This window comes from Apodemus sylvaticus, chromosome 5 (genome assembly GCF_947179515.1).
Source record: "Apodemus sylvaticus chromosome 5, mApoSyl1.1, whole genome shotgun sequence".
Lineage (NCBI taxonomy): Eukaryota > Metazoa > Chordata > Mammalia > Rodentia > Muridae > Apodemus > Apodemus sylvaticus.
The window spans coordinates 20746894-20766219 of NC_067476.1; the positions used below are offsets into that span (position 1 = coordinate 20746894).

A 19326-nucleotide genomic window follows, 5' to 3' on the forward strand; every position below is an offset into this window, starting at 1 on the left:
TCTCCTAGCAACAAAATGTCAAAAATGTAAATGGGGGAAGACTAAGAAAACTATTTGTGTAAATAGGAAATACTCAAAGTATAAAGGGTTAGGTATTTCCTCAAGTATTCTCCTATAGTCTTTTCTTAAATAGATGATCTATGCTCTCACAAAAATCTGGTCAAAAATCAAAATGTCCTGTAAAGTCACCCCTCACTAGAAGCATCTCTCAGCCAAGTGACACATTTGTCCATTTCCTGAACCAGCCATGGGGAAGGAGCCAGTGTTTCACACCAGCACAGTAGGTCAGCATATGACTTATCAAAAAGGCACTAAACTATTTCTCACAATGAGTGCAAGAAAAGGACACCCATATCAATGGTCCTCATCTTGTGGTTAAATTAAAGCAGATGTGAAGTGGTATACCTAGTAGATAGTAATCAATATTTGTTGAATTAAATAGGATGACAGATATTAGAACAAAAAAGACTATTAGAAGGAGTACAGGCTTGGAAAGTATAGATAATTCATCATTCTCTGAGGAGAATTCTATTGTTTATTATCACAAAGCCTTGTAAATATTCCCAAAGGGCTAGGAGGTGAAACAGAGTACACCTTACTGAAGAATCACAAAATGGGTGGAGGGATGGATTTTGTTTTGAAGTCTTTTCTTCTGACAAAAATATATCTTTTAAAGCATCAAATGCCATGTTCATTCATTGGGAGGAACGCCACCCAGCAGGCACAGATTTTTCAAAGCTCATTTTTCTCCCTCTAGAATGGGACGTTTCCAGTGAAGAGATAAAAAACTCCTTTGAACATTTTAAATCTAGCCACAGGGTTTTCTTTCTTCACTGGCTAGTCACCTGAAGAGCTTTGTCTGTTGGAAAACAGACCTTTCATTGAAAAATGCTTTAATATTTTTAGGACTAAAGCCAGCACAAATCAAATCTGTTAATCCTTATGAAAGGTACAGGTTTTTAAAATATATCCCTGTAAATTATGGTGATGTAACAATGCCCAAAAATTGCTCTAACTACTAAACAAGCCATTTTCCCTCTATCAGTGATGGGAGCCCCGTGAGAAGAAAAAGTGGTGACCACCTTTTTCCTGTTTTACTTAAAAAAATATATCATTTATCTGAGGTTTTTTATTCATATTTACTTTATGGTGGCAAAAATTCTTGGTACTTTACCTTAGAGAAGAAGAAAATCAGGGCAGTATCCTGTGGATTGACTAAATTGTGTCACAACTCATTCGCATTGGAACAGGAAATTAAACTTATAAAGTCCTGATGTGTGTTACACTTCTTTCATTATACATGGTACCTAAAAGTTTTCACAATTCACCTAGAAATTTCATTAACTTATTAACATGAAGTGAGTTTTACTGACAGCAGCATTCTAGAACTCAAATACAGAACAACTGGGGCAGGACCATGTATGACATTTAGTAGCTGAGCTTGGTATTCTGAGTATCTATTCTCTGCAAAAATGAAGAAGAAGAAGAAGAAGAAGAAGAAGAAGAAGAAGAAGAAGAAGAAGAAGAAGAAGAAGAAGAAGAAGAAGAAGAAGAAGAAGAAGAAGAAGAAGAAGAGAGCAGGAGGAGGAGGAGCAGGAGGAGGAGGAGGAGGAAGAGGAGGAGGAGCAGGAGGAGGAGGAGAAGAAGGTGGTAATTTAGAGGAATTGGTTATTAAATTATTAAGAAAATAAATAGTGGATAAAGACATATACTATCTGTAGGGACAACACTAGAAAAAGTGGTAGCTGTGAAACATATAAACGTTGTTCTGAGAAAATGTAGGTAGAGATTGGCAAGCCAAACAGTATTTGTTATCTCTCTGTATATGGGATAATCCACTTATTTCTATTTCTTCCATTCTGAAGCAAATTCTCTCTGCAAAGTTACAAGTCTTGTATATTGTCTTCAATGATACTACAACTGGAGCACTGAGGCTCATTCTAATTCTAATATATTTCTGAAGGCTGTGAAAATAAAGGCTACTGGACAGTACCTGGAAGCACAAATGTCATGTGAAGTTATTGGAAACAATGACCCTCTCACCCGCACCATTATCTTATTAGTATTTCTTGTATTTGGCTACCCTGGTCTTAGAGACTGCTGTTTCAGAATTACTCACAGATGGTAGTTTTCCTAATGTTTAAGAATCTGCTCCACATAGTGATAGGTGGGTAGTAATATTTACCTTCATTAAAGAAATCATCCCTAAATAGTTCCTGTTGCTCCAAATAATAAATGCCTACTATTCTATACAAAGAGCTGATTAGAAACATAGAATCAGAAAGAGAACAAGTATCTTGCTGCTCATTTTATATGTAAGCACTTGCATGTTGTTTGTTTGATGCAAATATAAAATGTAACCATCATATATATTGTGCCAAATGTTTACATGTACTCTGTAAACATTCCTGCATATATCAGAAATAGGGAAACTGATAGATAGATAGATAGATAGATAGATAGATAGATAGATAGATAGATAGAGACAGACAGACAGACAAACAGACAGACAGACAGACAGGTAGGTAGAGAGATAAAGATAGATAAATACACAGATAGATACTTTGCCTGAAACCAAATTGCTCATAAGTGATTCAGATAGACATTGGAATCTGAGTTCTCCATTGGTAGACTAGGGCGCCTTTAGGCATTAACTGATCTCTGTATTTTGAACCCTCTGTATTGAAAGCCAAGATTAAATTAGTACCTCAATCTGGATTAACAACAAGAGTTGCATTTGTACCTCTTGCTGAGGTCAGAGATAATTATTTCTGAACACTGTGCCTATGTGATCAGTCTAAAAATGTTTTTTAGAAGAAATGGTCTTGTGAAATATTTTTTTAAGAACTCCAGACATTCAGCTTCTTTTTGAAGTGGGTAGAGGTTAATGCAGAAGCTTATATCTGGTCAAAGTGCAAGGTATGTGTACCCACAAGGGTTCAGTTGTACATGGATCATCTAAACTCACTCCCTTGCAGGCAAGGTCCAAGGAACATCAAGAAGAGTGTATGGAGAGAATGGGAGAGCTGACAGTTGAGCAGTAGAGCTGTCAAATGCATGGTTGTTGTTCACATCACCCCACAATACTTGCCGTTAATTGCACTAGATCAAACCATTCAAAATTCAAGCACAAAGTGAGAAGGGTCCGCCAAAGTTCCAACTTTTGCAGAGGAGCCATTAGAAGTTGATGGTTTCTGAAGAAAGTTGAGTTCATTTTGATAAAACCTGGAAGTTTGTAAACTCCCATGTAACAAGGAATATTTGCATACTTAGGAACATATGTGTAGCACTAATAAGATAAAAAAGTGAAGGATATAAATTTGGGATGATGATGGAATTTGCAATACAAGAAGGAGTTGAAGGAGGGTAATCATGGATATATTCTTTCAAAATACATTGTAAAAATGTATGAAACTTTCCAAAAATAAGTAACAAGTATTTTTGAATATTTACTTAACTCAATAGAGAGAATACAGAATTTTATCTGAAACTAATTTTTTCTCTTGGTGAAAAGATACTTCAATACATTTTATGAATATTATATGAAGAATCATTGACTAATAAAAAAGTAGATGTTTATTAACCATGAAGAAAAGTATATTGGATCTTTAAATTTAACCTTTTCAGGGCTTTAAAACTTCAGAGAGTGAATTTAAATGCTACAAAAAATTAGTTTACTCTTAAAAATTTTGTTATTGACTGAATCAGAATATTAATATATTCTTACTTTTAATACTTGTTTCATGGAAATTTGTCATGTATTTTAAAATTCATTAATTAGTTTTTCAAATAATCAAGTATGAAATATCAGCTACCAGGAGACCTTGTTCTAAATTAACATTTTTATATGCATATGAAAGCTTTCATATGGTCAAACATTTTTAGTTTTTCACTCAATGAATTATATAATAAAAATTTAAAACAATCATGTATATAAAAATCCAGATATGTTATACAATGTAAGGTAATAATTCTTCCATAAAAGATAAAGTTGTTTCATCAATGGTGGGTCAAAAATTATAATGTGATTTTGGCAGCATTACCATATTACTCAAACCATTTTTTTGTGAAATTCCCTTTTGCAGAAAGCATTTCTAAAATATGTGAATTTTTGAAGCTGCAAAAATGGCTCAGTGGTTAAGAACACTTACCTATGTGGTAGAGGACCTGGGTTCAGTTTCTAGTACTAGAGTCCATAATCTTACATGTTCCTGTAAATGCAGTTCCAAAGGTCCCAATGTTCTCTTCCTGCTTCATTGGTTATTTCACACACACATGTATATACATACATTCAGGCTCACATACATACACTTACTTAAATGAGGAAAATAATTTTTTTAAACATAGGACATTACAGTCCATGTGATTCCAAGCATTTAGTCTAAGATAACTGTTTTTCAACTTTGTCCTGGATGGAAAGACAAATGCTTTTACTCTCTGCATTCATGGGGTAGATACAGGCAGTTTCTGTGAATTTGAAGCCAGCCTGGTCGAGGTCAGAAAAAAATCCAAACAAAACCCAAAGTAATAATAATAATAATAATAATAGTAGTAGTAGTAGTAGTAGTGGTAATAATAATAATACAGTTAATAATAATAAGGAAAGATAGAAAAAACAGAAAAGTTACCTTTTATCAATTTAAGATTCTCAAAAACTTAAAATGAAAATAAATTATTGCAGCAAGGGAGAAAAATATTACCAGTAGAAATCCATATGCTGATAAACAGAGATTAAATTGTTTTTAAGATTTACCATCTGTATTTTATGTGTATAAGTGTTTTATCTACATATAGGTATACAGCATGTACATGAGGCTGGTTCTTGTGAAGTCATAGAAGATGTCAGATTGCAAGAATCTAGAGTTAGGAAGAATTGTGAGCTGCCATGTGGTTGTTGCAATGGAACCTGGATTGGACTTTTGGTAAGAGCAGCAGGTATTCTTAACCATCTTTTCAGGCTGAAGATTATTTTTAATATTCTAAGAATTCTTTATAAATCAAAGAGCTATTAGCTTCACAATATTAGATAAGCTTACATTACAGAAACACTGGCATTCTGCCTTAGTATTTCAACACCAAACCATGAACTCAGGAACCATGTAACTTAGTTGAGAGGAAAACAAATTTTCTTTTATAACATTAAAATCTTAAGTGTGGAATAATAAATGCAAATCGTAAACAGATGACAAAGACACATTACCATTGATGCTGCATGTGACTTTAGCAGTTACCTGCCCACCACTTGTTGGCTTCAATACATTCAACAGTATTTACCATTAATTTCCTGTGGTTAATTTGTGCCACCCACAGCAGTCTGGTGGTCTCTAGCTACTTTCTTTCATTATTTGCTAAACTACAACTCTAAAAGCAACTCTACTTCCCCACACGTACTGTATTAAAAGTTATAGAAAATGTCTTACTACTGATTATTCATTATGAAACTATTTTCAATGTTACCTCAAGAATTCAGTAGATTGGGGTATTCTATTTGGGGTATATTTATATTTATAACTTGATAGAAGTAAAATATCATTTTATTTATTTGAAGAAACAAAATTATCAATTGTCAGTCATGGTATACAAATGTACTTCTAAATCAAAATTTCTATTTAGGAAAAAAAGGTTTATTTGGTTTCATTTAGAGGGTAGATGAAATATAATTAGAACAATTATTAAAAGACTGAAAAATCATCATTAATTCATTATCAACTTTTCTATACAAGTACAGATTTAATGTTATATTGACATCATGTTTTCTGCATACAAGAGCATTATATGTGAATTAATAATGATATTACTTACCTGCATGAAAATCTATCCCCACAGCAAAAGCGGCCCCTGATATTGGCATCAGAGCATCCACTTTGTCACGTGGCTCAAGAGGGATTCCCCGGACTCCTTCATGAACAGAGTACATAAGAAAAGATTCTATACCTAAATGGAGGAAAGAGAGCTTAAAATGAATACTTCACATAACAATATATTCATGTCATTTCTAGAATATTAATTTATATTTGTGAATGTTTCTTAGCTTCACATACATAGTTGTATAGATATATCCCAGGATTGAAAGGTATATAAGTCAAGGCCCTGAAACTCTTTTGTGAACTGCATTCTCTCAAAGGATTTCATAGATCATAGGTCCCATCTCAGGAGCCAGATGGGGGAAGCTGAAAGGTTCTGTCAGCAGTGCCCTTGGTATGAGAAAATCATTTCCAGAATCTCTGGCCTCATAGAAAAATGTAAGTATGTACTTGCTACTGAAAGTAATGGCTTTAATTGCACAATTACATCACTATTATTGTTGCAGTTGACATTCAGAGTTTTTTGGGAACACAGTCTGCTTCTTAATTCTTTTAGATTCAAATGGACCAAGTAATAAGTTGTTAAATTTTTCCCTTAATACATTATTTCATTAGATATTTTCTTCATTTACATTTCAAATGTTTTCCCATTTCCAGTTCCCCCTTAGGAAACTTCCTTCCCCATCCCTTCTCTCCCTCCCTCTGTGAGGATGCTGCTACATCCACACACCCACTCCAGTCTCCCCATCCTGGCTTTCCCCATTCTGACCATCATAAAAACATATGAACATATAAAGATGTTATTGTAAAATAAGCACATAAATATAATCTAACTACTAGAAGTTTATATACTAACACTTGTACAATTGCTAATATATTGGAAAATACATACTACATTCACACACAGCTAGTATTAAAATAAAATTATCTATATTTATGTATGCTTCTTACTGCTAAATCACAAAACTTGATCTTAGCTAATGCTCTTGTGCCTCAGTTTTATGTTAATTAGGTGATATGGATCCACTTCATCAATTTACAAGGTTGAAAGTAAGTCACGATGTTCCAAGATCCTTTCAACAGAGATTGCCGTTAAATAATAACCATTCCCATATATTATTTCAAATGAAAAAAGTCATAACTCTGGCTTATATATATCTCAAATAGGATAGGGGATTCTTTCAAGATAAAACTGTTTTTTAGGTTTAATTAATTAATTTGTTCATTAATTTATTTATTTTATGTATATGAATACTCTATATACATATACAACTGCTTGTTTGAAGAGGGCATCAGATCATATTATAGATAACCGTGAACTACCATGTAGTTGCTGGGAATTGAACTCAGGATCTCTGGAAGAGCAGCCAGTGTCCCTAACCACCAAGGCATCTCTCCAGCCCCAAAACCTAGTTCTTATTATTGGCTACACAATATAGCTAAATAAACCAATATTTTGTGAACTAACATATCAATTGACTATGAAATGAAAAGAGAGCATGGAATCTTTAAGGTGGTACACAATTCTCTCCCAGAAGTACCCTTATCCATCAAATATGCAAAACTAAAGCTCCAGGTATCAGTGATGTTTTGTCTAAGTAACTGGAAGAAATGAACAGGAGTGTTTTCAAATTGTGCAAATATCCCACCTAAACAAGCACAGTTGCTTACTTCAGTTTTAACAAATTTGAGCTAAATATAGAAGCCAATAAGTTGGTTAAAAGTTTTATTTTTTTCAATTGCCAAAATCTGTTTTTAAAATTACAAACACTTAGGCTGGCCAGACAACTGAGCAAGTAAAGGCACTTGCTACTGAGGCTGAAGAACTGAGCTGAGTTCCCTGGATCCATATGGAGAGCATTCACTCCCACACTTTGTCTTCTGTCCTCTATACCAAGGCTGTGACAAGTTCATTCCAATAAGAAAAGAAAGGAAGAAAGTAACAAAGAAAGGAAGAAAGGATAGAAGAAAGGAAGAAAGGGAGGGAGGAAGGGAGGGAGGGAGGGAAGGAGGGAAGGAGAGAGGGAAGGAAGGGAGGGAGGAAAGAATGAGAAAAAAGAAAGAAAGAGAAAGGAGAGAGGGAGGGAGGAAGAAAGAAAGGAAGGAAGAAAGAAAAGAAGGAAAGAAGGAAGGGAATAAAAATTAGAAATTCTTTTAAAAAAAAGAAGTGTTATTTCAAATATTTCTAACCCATTAAATGTCAGTATGTGCAGCTAAGTGCCATACTATTTTTTGGAATTGATTTTTCCGAAAGTATTTATAACCAAGTCAATAAAAGCCTTGATATCATTGAACTATGTTTCCTTAATGTGAATTCAGCATTTTTACTTACTAGTTTTAACTGCTATTAAGAAAAAAGTAATAAAACTTACTTTGCTTTTGGCTTCCCAGATAATCAGCATTTGCAACATAAACTAAATGATGTTTTAGTCTGAAATAAAATTCTTCCACATGCCTCTTATCCAGAATAACGTGTGTATGTGTGTGTGTGCGTGTGTGTGTGTGTGTGTGTGTGTGTGTGTGTGTGTGTTCGTTCTTGCTATGCTCTTGTTCTTGTTGTTACAATCTTCTTCAAGAAGCAGCAGCTAATCAAGTTTGAAGTTTTAAAGTAAACTTAAAATAATTATTCATCACAATTAAATGTTAAAAGCAGCTAGTAGATATAGGCTGAAAATATTGGTTTGTCTTTTGACTGCTGTTCTGGGTCAATTGGTATAAACAAGGTAACTTCTTTCCCTGAAACTCTTCATAGATTTTGTAAAACAAAACAAAACAAAAAATACTTCTCATTCCTTTCCTGTGCCATGTTTTCTGTACTCTTCCATAAACAGAACAAAGCCCATTGTTAGGTACGAACAGACAGATAAACTGAATGACAGACAGATGGATGGACAGAACAACAGATGGACTGATGCACTAATGGACAGACAGACAGACAGACAGACAGATATACAGAAACTACTGATAGCAGAAACACATGAGAAAACACATGGCAAACTCAAATTTAGGCTCACACTTACTCCAAACTATTGTAAGAGAGAGAGAGTGTCTGTTCAGTCTTTAATGAGGTATCACTGAAATCATTGCCCTAATAAGATAAATTTGCAATTGTCCAGTTAGTATCTGGCAGTACTTGACTTAACTCTCTGTGGAATCTACTGATGGATTCAGTAAGCATAGCACAGTGAAGTTCTTGTGAGTGTATACCTTGGCATGACATGCGGTTCTTCTGGAGATAATATCCAACTGTACACATGCAAGACCTGGTTGTTTCAGATGTTGGTAAACAAAGCTGAGAGCACCCACCATTGTTTATTTGGCAAGAATTGCTGCCTGCAAAGAGGGAAAACAGAACAAATGTCAAAAAAAAGAAAACATAAAGAACAGATTTATTAGGTATCAATCATGAGAACAAATATTAATGATATTTGTTTCTAAATATAGTTTCTGTGTGTTGAATATGACAGCTCAGTCTTCCAAATAAGTTAAAGTGGGAGATTATAATGACATTCAAAACGATAAACTGCCTTCAATGTAATTTCAAAAAGCAAAAAGAAATTGTTTTTTTTTTTCATAAAAACTGTCGTTAACACTTTAATTTCTGGCTTTTGTGTTTTGATTACTGAGACATGTCTAACTAGATAACGTTCAGCCTGACTAGAACCCTTGACTGTCTTACCTCAGCTTCTCAAATAATGCTTTTCAGGGCATATACCATCATGCTCTGCTCTCAGGGTCCTTAAGAATGTTGTAAGATGATAGAGAAATGACAGTGAAATGTTTCCTTTCTGACTCAAATGTAGCCTTACCTCTAAAAGTACAGGTGCATGCATACATGTTATAAATTTAATGTTAAAGGCAAAGAAGTTATTTTCTGTATTCCAATGAACATAATTCTCCTAAAATATGTTTGAAATGCACCCAAAAGAATCATGTAATTTACTCACATATTAATTTTCCTTATTGCTCATTCCTGTATGATGACAATGATAAATACTAGTAAGGTAATCCCAGGTTGCATCCTATACACATCTTTCATTGAGTTCATTAAGCCCAATGGGATAATTAAATCCATAGTATAACATTAACTAATTTACATTCTGCCCTGTAAGTTCGTTAAGTAGCACATTTTTACAACATTTTTATTGATCTAGAACAATGTGCAATGCTACTTAATGGGCGTGAACTCTGCTATAAGGTTCAGTAAATCCAATGATCCTCTCAAAGCATACTGAGACATGTATCAGTACAACTCTACAGGAGATCCCAAATGCCAACCCAATTCATTATTTCTCATCTTCTAAATGCAAGACAGTTGAACACAATTTAATTGTTCAAAAGAATCTGTCACTATACTTATCATTTTTGAAGTGTGAGATGGGTTTCAATTTGAGAGATTGCCTATCAGGAGACTGAACACATTCTCAATCCATTTCTTTACTCATAGCTCAGCAATATTGAATACATTAGAATTACCTTGAAGTTTTAAAGCAATTCTGTGTATCTCTTATGTGAGTTAGAGAAGGTAGATGATTCACCCACCATGTTCTCAAGGTGACTTAATGTTACAGTTCAGATCTCTGGGGTTTTCATCAAAAATGCAACTGCATTAACAAATGTGTAAGAATTCTAAATGGATTATTTTATGAGAAGCATGTTGATACATGTTATGTTAATGCTATTCTTTATACATGTGCTTTACATGTTTTTTTCCGGTTAACGCTAAAGACTGAAGTCAAGGAAGAAATGGACTAATAGAATTTTAACATTATGTTTAAGGAAACAGCACTTCGGGCTGAGGGAGATGAAAAAGTAAGAAAAATAGATCAAGGAAGCAAAGGAACACAGCAAAGTAAGAGAATATGAAAAATTACATTCATAGTAGCAGAAGTATGGAAAAAGTAGAGAACAGAACAGGAATTAATAGAGTGTTGTGCAACTACAATGCAGGCAATAGAGTTGATACTTATTTGTTGATAAATAAAATTCATATATTTTAAGATGCTTGTACAATAACCACATATATTTCACAGGTAAGCTCTGTGAAGAGAAAATATAGACAATAATAATGAAAACAGTCAAATTTAAAGTATTTTCTTTTAGAATATAAAGATGCAAAGAGGGAGTGATTGTCCTAATTTCAAAGTAGTCATTTTTGTACTGATTATGGGACATATGGGGAGGGGGGATCCAGGAAAGAGGAAATCATTTGGAATGTAAACAAAGAATATAGAAAATAAAAATATTAAAAAAGTAATAGTTTAGATTAATGTTTTGTAGTGATATTGATGTTCACAACTCATACTCCAAATGACAAGTGGAGCTGTAAAGTCCATTTGACAAAAAAAAAAAAAAAAAAAAAAAAAACTCAACTCTTCAGTGATCTGTGTCAAAAATGATAAATGAGGCAGTTAATTGTAGTTTGAAATCCAAGTAGGTAATAATGTTAACACCTTAAAGAGCCCTAAATTGCTCATATTTCATTCTAATGAAGCTTTCAAGCCACCGACAGTGATTCTGTTAATGACATTGTCTTTCAAACAGATGGTTTTATCAGCATTTTCCAGTGAGAACAGTGTAGTTGTAGGCTACCACTGTATCCAAGGGTTTAAATTCTCATTGGAGACTTTTGTAGTGCATACATTACCTGGTGCCACCTATAGGGTAAATTCTCCCAGGTAATAGAAGTGTAGCTAACAAGAGTAGAATCAAGAATCACCCATACCCCATCAAACCACTATCTACAAAATTGATAGGCAGCTTTACAAGAAGCGTGTGTTGCTCATGTCTTGAAAAGTCAATGTGATCTTACCTCTAGGCACCTTGTTAGGAATTGCTTCTTCCTCTCCCTCTGTTTCTATGCACTTTCTAAGGCTGTGTTTCAATACATCTCTAAAATATGTTCCTTTGCATACTATACAATGAAATTTATAGTGGTATTGCAAATTTTATAGTTTGTACTTAATAAATTTATATTGAATAGACATGAAAATGACACATTTTATTTAATATGAGTAATTATACATTGTATAGTATAATCTATATGACTTGAATACACATAAATACCTATTTCGTTCCTTATTATATGCTTTTCTGTGCTGGAGATCAAATGCAAGACCTCATAGATGCTAAGCAAACATTCCACCATTGAGTTACCCTTGAAGCTGACATTGTTTATTTAGATATAGAAAATGTTGTTTAATTACTAGCAAAAATATTTGATTATTGTATAAAGTGGGAAGATGAAAATGGAAAGGTGACAATAGAAAATAGGGATGAAAATGAAAATATTCAAAGAAAAATAAAGTATTGGAGAAGGAATGTAGATTTGAGCACAAGAGTCATCTGTGAACTGATGTCATCTCAACAATAAACAGATTTTGATCATCATGTATTATATGTTTAAATAATCTTTTTTTTTTGTTCCAAGAAAAGAAATATTTTCCCTCAACCCCAACAATGAGTCTAGACCAAAATTTCAGTCTTTGAAAGGCATTGCAGGTACCATTGTATTGTGTCTACTGCTGGGTATGTGGCATCAAAGAATGTCACCAGCAAACCCTGATGGTATGAACACTGTACTGTTCTTCTGAAACAGTGGGTATCTTGGTTCCCTCTCTTTGGCATATAGTTCTCTTATTTGGTCTGCATATTGCATATGATGTGGATTAAACATTTTTTTCTTAATGTCCAAATACAGTTTTGGAATTGTCTATAAGAAGAAAAGTATCCTACAATAAGGATTTTCATGGCAGAAACTAAAATAAGGTAGTAATACATGGAAACCGGTTTAAGAAAATGGTATGTGTATGTGGAAATGATTAAAAGAAATAGTGGAGAAGGAAGTAGCTGGAGAATGTCTTAGGAAGTAGTATGGTTACGTGGAGTTTCATTTTCAGAAGAGTATGGACCCTGTAGTAAAGACTTAAAAAAGGCCTAGCAGGTGCTTAGCTGCACTCCTTGAATCTCTAATCTGAATGCCATCTGTGCACTGTGACAAGTGCACCTATGTAAGCCATTAACTAATTCAAGTCCATGTCACAGTCCACCATTTGTAAAAGTGAAACAAAACCACAAATGTTCAAGGCCAAACAACACTGTTTTTCAGGATATGGAATTTGTACCTCAAATGAGTGTATTTGAAGATGTCTGGACTACTTACATAATATGTAAATTTTCATTTCATATTTTCTTATATCTGTAAATTTTGCTCACTGTAACAGATACAATATCAACTAAGTGAAAAATTGAAACACAACAGTCTTACTGTTGTGGGTTTGCACTAATGCTGCTTATTAATGTTAATGTGGGTCCCCCAAAATTGCATGAGATTTGCATGAGACCCCACCCCCAATTGGTTTTGATTGGTAAATAAAGTTGTCCGGAGGTAATGGCTGGGCAGGGAGACAGAGGTAGGAATTTTAGGATTCCCAGGCAAGAGAGACTAAGCACAAAGAGGGAGGAGAACCAAGGACATCCCACCTGAGAAGGTGTGAGACAGGGAGCATAGTCACCATTCAGGAGTCAGGGAAGAGTGATCCCAGAAGGGCTGCCCAACTGGGTCCAGGGCAGCTAAGATAGACTGTAGAGCTTTAGTAAGTAATGACTTGGGAATATTGGACGGTGGCTTAGCTATATGGAGGCTAGGACGTGGACGACATTGAACAGTTCAAAGCCAATCAAAATATAAAGACTGTGTGTCTGTAATTAATTCAGAAACCCGGAACATTGGGCCAGGTAGCCAGGGTTGCAGCTGCCACCTCTTCTGGGTTTGTAACTGAGTAGATTACTTGGGAACTACTGCCCCTTGCCAATGCCTTAAAATTAATGATGAATCTGATGTGAAAATCATTTTTTTCTGCAGTATTCTTTTCAGGATATATTATAGTTCACTCATGCCCAACCTCTGTAACTAAAGGATATAATAGGAACAGGCAATTGTTTAATTGAACAAGCTGTGTGATAGTACTTAAACAGTGTTACAAGTTCATTGCACTGGGACATACCTTGTTGTGCTTCTTTGTCATACACTTTCATGTGAACGACTCCGGAAGTCTTATTTCGTAGGATGCTGGGATTTCTTCCATCTCTTTTGTTACAAGTTCCCAGTTGAGCTAAGTTTTGGTCTGCCCACCAGAGTTTCTTATCTATATAGAAAACAGATTTTTTTCTTTCAGAGTAGATTGTAGTCAACTTACTAATATATATGTATTGAAACAAAACTTTCTGATTCACTTTGTTATATTTCAAATCATTCCTAATCAAACCCTAAAATTACAAATACATTAACAAGGTCTTGCTTATTTTTTGCCCCTCCTTCTAGTTAAGCAAAATTCACTATAAATTCTTTATTTGTTTGTTTTTTCTTCCTTCCTTTCCTCCTTCCTTCCTTTCTCTTCTGTAATTTACAGCTTTTTCATTCCAATTAAAAATAGATATTTTTCATTCACATGATATATCCTGTCTCTATTATGAACAGACTTCTAAAGAATTATGTTAAAATGTACTAAGATAAGAGAAAATATCACATATCAAAATATGGAGAAATCAAACAGAAGTAATAATATAGCCCAAGAAGATGCGCAAGACAGAGACCCACTCAAAGGTATATTCAGGAATTCCATGAGAACATGACTGGGAGCCATAAAAGATATGCATTGGATATATATATTATATATAATATATATCGATAGATAATATATATCTATATGTTAAAATAAAAATAAAAATGAGAGACTTTTAAAATGTTTTTCAGTAAATGTAAAGGTGAAGCCCTGACAAGATTGTGTGATAAAAGACCTACAAAGATGCTATTAAGTTGGTTTTTTTTTTCTCTCAGTTGGCCATCTATTGATCAGCATGTAGCCTACCCTTAAAAGTAGTTTGTTTTCCCAGTGGGAAACCCTTTGAGAAACTCAATTTTAATTTGCAAGTAGTCAAATTGTTATCAATTGAATTTTTTTTAGAATAAATAACCAGGCTAATGATGTTCTTACATAGTAAAATAGTTCCCTATCCTGAAGAAAACATTGTTTTAGATACCCAATAATCCATGTAGATGGGCACCTCCCATCTACAACCTTAGCATCTGAAAATTGAGACAGAATTAGGTAATACTCAGCTACAAGGATTGCTTGGGATACGGGAGATTTTACCTCCAAATAAAAACTAAATAACTATCCTTACAAACTACATGATATGTGAATATGTACAGATGTAGATAAATATTTTGAATTAACATGGTGTGGTGGTTTGAATCAAAGTGGCCTCCATAGATTCATAGATTTAAATATTGGTCATCTGAGAGTGGCACTATTAGGATGTGTGGTCTTGTTGTAGGTGTGGCCTTTTGAGGATGGCTTTGAAGCTTCAAACGCTCAAGTCAGGCCTAGTTGCTGTCTCTTCTGTTTTCCTGCCAATCAATAAGTAGAACTCTCAGCTACCTCTCCAGCCACATGTCTTCCTGTGTGTTACAGTTCCTCCCACCACTATTATTATGGGTTAACATTCTGAAAAAGTAAACCAGCCCTATCTAAATATTTTCCTTTATAGGAAGATCTTATTGTATCTCTTTATAGCAATAGCACTTGACTAAGACAGAAATTAGTCCATGAACTAAGGTATTGCTGTATTGCTGTGTGACATACTTGACCCTGCTTTTTATAGGAGGGGTATGGAGTTTAAATTAGAAAAGCTGTTTAATGATTTAAGAGCCTAAATGGACATACTAGTAGAAGCTGGGAATACAGTGGTGCAGAGAACAATGTTTATTATGATCATGACCTGGTTCAAGGAGCTTCAGAGAAGAATATTAACAAGTGGCCTGCAGATTGTTCTTGTGATATTTTGGTGAAGAATTTGTTTTTTTGCCCTTGTCAAGAAGTCTGCTTGAATCTAAACTGAAGCGTTTAGGATTATTATTACTGGCAGAGGAGATTTCAAAACAACCTAGTATTGACTGTTGTCACATGCTTATTAGTGACCCCTCTTACAAACGTCTATAATAGAAAGGAGCATGCAAGGCAGCATACACACAAATACACACACACACACACAATGTATAGTTTGAAAAGAAAAGGAACATCAGTAAGTGTAATGACATGATGGTAAACCCAGTGTTCCTGGAGATAAACAATTCAAAAGACCTGATCCTAACTGACACAAAGGGAATGGTGAACTCAGGTCAAGACTCCACCCAGTTAAGCTTCCAAACTGTGAAAAGGAATTAAAGAAAGGCATGGGGTTGAGTGTACTGGTGCATTTTTTATTCTCAACACCAGAGAGACAAAGGCAGACAGATCTCAGTATTTGAGATCAGCCTGGTTTATAAAGCAAGATCCAGGACAGCCAAATTATGCAGTAAAGGGAACTATTAAATAGGAAAGCAGGTGAAATGTATTTAAATGAGAAGGTAATGTTCTAGCCTCAGCAAGCAGAGGAATGAATACCTTTGCAACTTTGGTCTCATCATTCTGGCTTTAGATAATACAAGAAATATTTCTCCACACCTAAGAAAAGTCTATTGAGGCCAGTCGCATGTCAGAGGTGTCTCTCTGTGGATACCTAAGGAGGCCATTTTGTGAAACTGTGAAAGTGAAGCCTGGATTTTGTCGAACACCGCAGAGTGTTGAAGATGCCAGAGTTGTATGATATTGTATGGCCAGGGGAGCCATGGAACTGTGGGAAACGGGCCTCAAGAGTGGTTCAAGGTATGTCCAAACTCTAGACATTTCATTCTGAGATTGGAAGGAATAGTATTCCTTTCCCACCTGCCCTGAACCTGCATGTCCAGGTGACTATGCTCTCCCCTTTGTCCCACAGAGCTTGTAGCAAGGTTAAATTTCCTCTTTCCTTATAATGTCAAGTCCAACTGCACCTGGAATTCCTCCTTATGCAAATGAGGCATCTCCAGCACCCTGGCCTCAGTCAATGACATACTCATTCCAAAGCTGCTACTTTGACAAGACCTGTTTTGTGGTCTTGCTTTGGTCCAAAATGGACCCGCCTCAGATGGGTTACACAACCAACCTAATGTGCCACCAGCCAAAGAGCCACCAACCATTTCAGGGACTGGGACCAGACAGAGGACACATGTTCAGAATAGGTCACAAATTTAGACACTATGGTCTGATGGGATAAACAGAAAAAGCAGAAAGTCTAGTAGAGTCAGCATCCTTACTGCTTCCTGATGTTGTGAACTGCTCTGCCCATTTTCCTTCAAATGGACTAGAGCCATGAACAATCATCAGTTTTCAATCATTAAGTTTACTCTACCAGGAATTTGTCATATGGAGGGAAAATCAACACAGATCCAAAAGTAAAGATGTTCCAATAAGTATTTCATCTGTATTTTGCAATAACAATTATCATATTTGTATATCTCTTAAACTGTAAATATATTAAATATATAACGATTCATATTTACAAATATATATACACATAAATACATGTACACACACTCATATATATATATAAATAAATATATATATACACACACACACATATATATATTGCCTATATATGGAAGTTGTTTAGTGTAAGAGCAATTAGAGTCCTAAACTCAGACTAAATGACCACCCTGGAGTCTGTAGTGTCAGAGAACTGGGACGGACCCTGAGTGGAAAATGGGTGGAAATCTATATCAGAGTTTGTAAGATTTGAGCCTAAACTGCCATCATCTGGCCTTGTTTGACTATGCATTGCTGGTTCCATCTAAGGTGAAACCTGTATCTGTCAGAGCAATACACTTGCAGATTTTTCTCCTGTGCTAGTGCTGCTGCTTCTATGACTTGTTAAGCAGACCTCTGAAGCAGCTAGGGACTTTGGGAAACGTGCTAGTTTCTGTCTCAAGAGACAATCACTCAGTGGTTTTTGGCCTTTTGCATCGCATTAAGAATATTTAAAATCTCCTATTACGCTAATGCACAGGTAAGGTTAAGATTCACAACCTTCCTGCTAAATAAGAAGGCTCACTCCTTAATTTACTCATTTAAGGAAGGTGGCATCGAGGCACTTTGAGATATTAAGAGGTTTTGCATTTGGGGAAAATTGCCTAATCTAGTGCTTTCAAGAATGAAGCAATTGATAGATTCTATCTCTATATACAAAGCCTTTTCAGTGTGTTTATTGTAGATGATATGTAAACAATGTCCAACTATGAGAAATATGAGGATACGACCAAGAAACACTAAATACTTACCAATCACTGCTATATGCCAGGTGTTCATTACCAGAATGAAATACTAGTAACAGGCTAACTTTATACAGAAAAAGAGCTTATCTAGTTCAGATATTTAGATTCCACAAAATAGTGCCCTAGCTATATGGTGGAGGTAACTCCTGGTGTGTCATATCATATCAAATAGTGATAAGATTGTACACAGAAGCAAGAAGGGTATAGCTCACAGCACTGCTTGTTTCTCTTGTCACAGTTCTGTTGAAATAATGCAATGGTCCCTAGAGAAGATCTAATATCAGTCTCCAGGGACCAAGGACATCTTCAGCTGTTTTATTTATTAAAGGTTTCAGACAACCTCCTAATACTGCCATCTTAGGGATGGCAGTTTGATCCTTCAGTACAGACAGTTTGAAGGCATCAGAACCAGGGAAAAAGTAAATATTTAAAGTACAATTAAGGAGATTGTTTCAGAAATTTAAACAGATAAAATGAAATAAATTTTCTGGTATATAATTATGATCTAACAAAATAAAAGAAAAACCCAGAAAGTAGCTGATTTTGAAGGAAAATATGTAACAGTTTGTTAAACTACAGAAGGGTCTACAGAACAGATCAAGACTATTATTTATAATTATACTAAGGCCATTGCATTTTTATACTGTCCCTGTTGTGAATCAGAACCGCCCCTCCACCTGGACCATCAGAGCGGCAATATCTGCATACAGCGGCCATCAGCCTGCTAACCATACTGTGAGGGACGGGCTTGCTGTTGTTTCTCTGAAGTCTAATGCCAAGTCTATTTCTGATGCCAGTCAGGAGACTAGAAATTTCTTTTCTTTGCCCTTTCCAAGACTTCTTTCCAGCTTAAAAGAGATAATTTGGATAAAGGTGAAGGTGGCAGAACGGGAATCAGAATTTTGTTTGAAGCTTTGGTGACCTTGAACTGGCAGAGGTTGCCCTAAAATCCTTGCAATTCAAGTGAGTAGCATGCCTCAGAGAGTCTTGAGGGTTGAGTCTGGGGTTACACAGAGCAAAACTTGAGGATTACAGGTCATTTAATTTTCAAGCCGATGGTTTGACTGACTGTGTTGTCAGTGAACCATCATCTGTGTGACGGTAAAGGCAGAATGATATTGAGAAGCTGTGGGGTGCACTAACAGAAACCAGTCAACTCTGAGTCACTGCTTGCCGAAGTATCCAGTAATAAACATTTAAAAAGCAATGCTGTTTACTGAAGACCGAAGATCCTTAAAATATACATAAAGAAAAGGATGATGAAGGTTGGGAGGGAGGGAGTGGAGGGAAAGACCAGATAGCTCAGGTATCAACATCGACAATTCAGAT

The 19326-nt window shown here is 35.2% G+C and overlaps 1 protein-coding gene across 1 annotated transcript in view; it reads right to left on the reverse strand.

Moving 5' to 3' along the window:
• Lrp1b (LDL receptor related protein 1B) overlaps positions 1 to 19326 on the reverse strand; it is a 1719438-nt gene that overhangs the window by 591580 nt on the left and 1108532 nt on the right. The window contains exons 33-35 of the mRNA XM_052181021.1: positions 13811 to 13951; positions 9012 to 9137; positions 5803 to 5934 (exon numbers count right to left, since the gene is read on the reverse strand). Of these exons, the coding sequence (XP_052036981.1) occupies positions 5803 to 5934; positions 9012 to 9137; positions 13811 to 13951 (399 nt within the window). The remainder of the gene's footprint in view (positions 1 to 5802; positions 5935 to 9011; positions 9138 to 13810; positions 13952 to 19326) is intronic.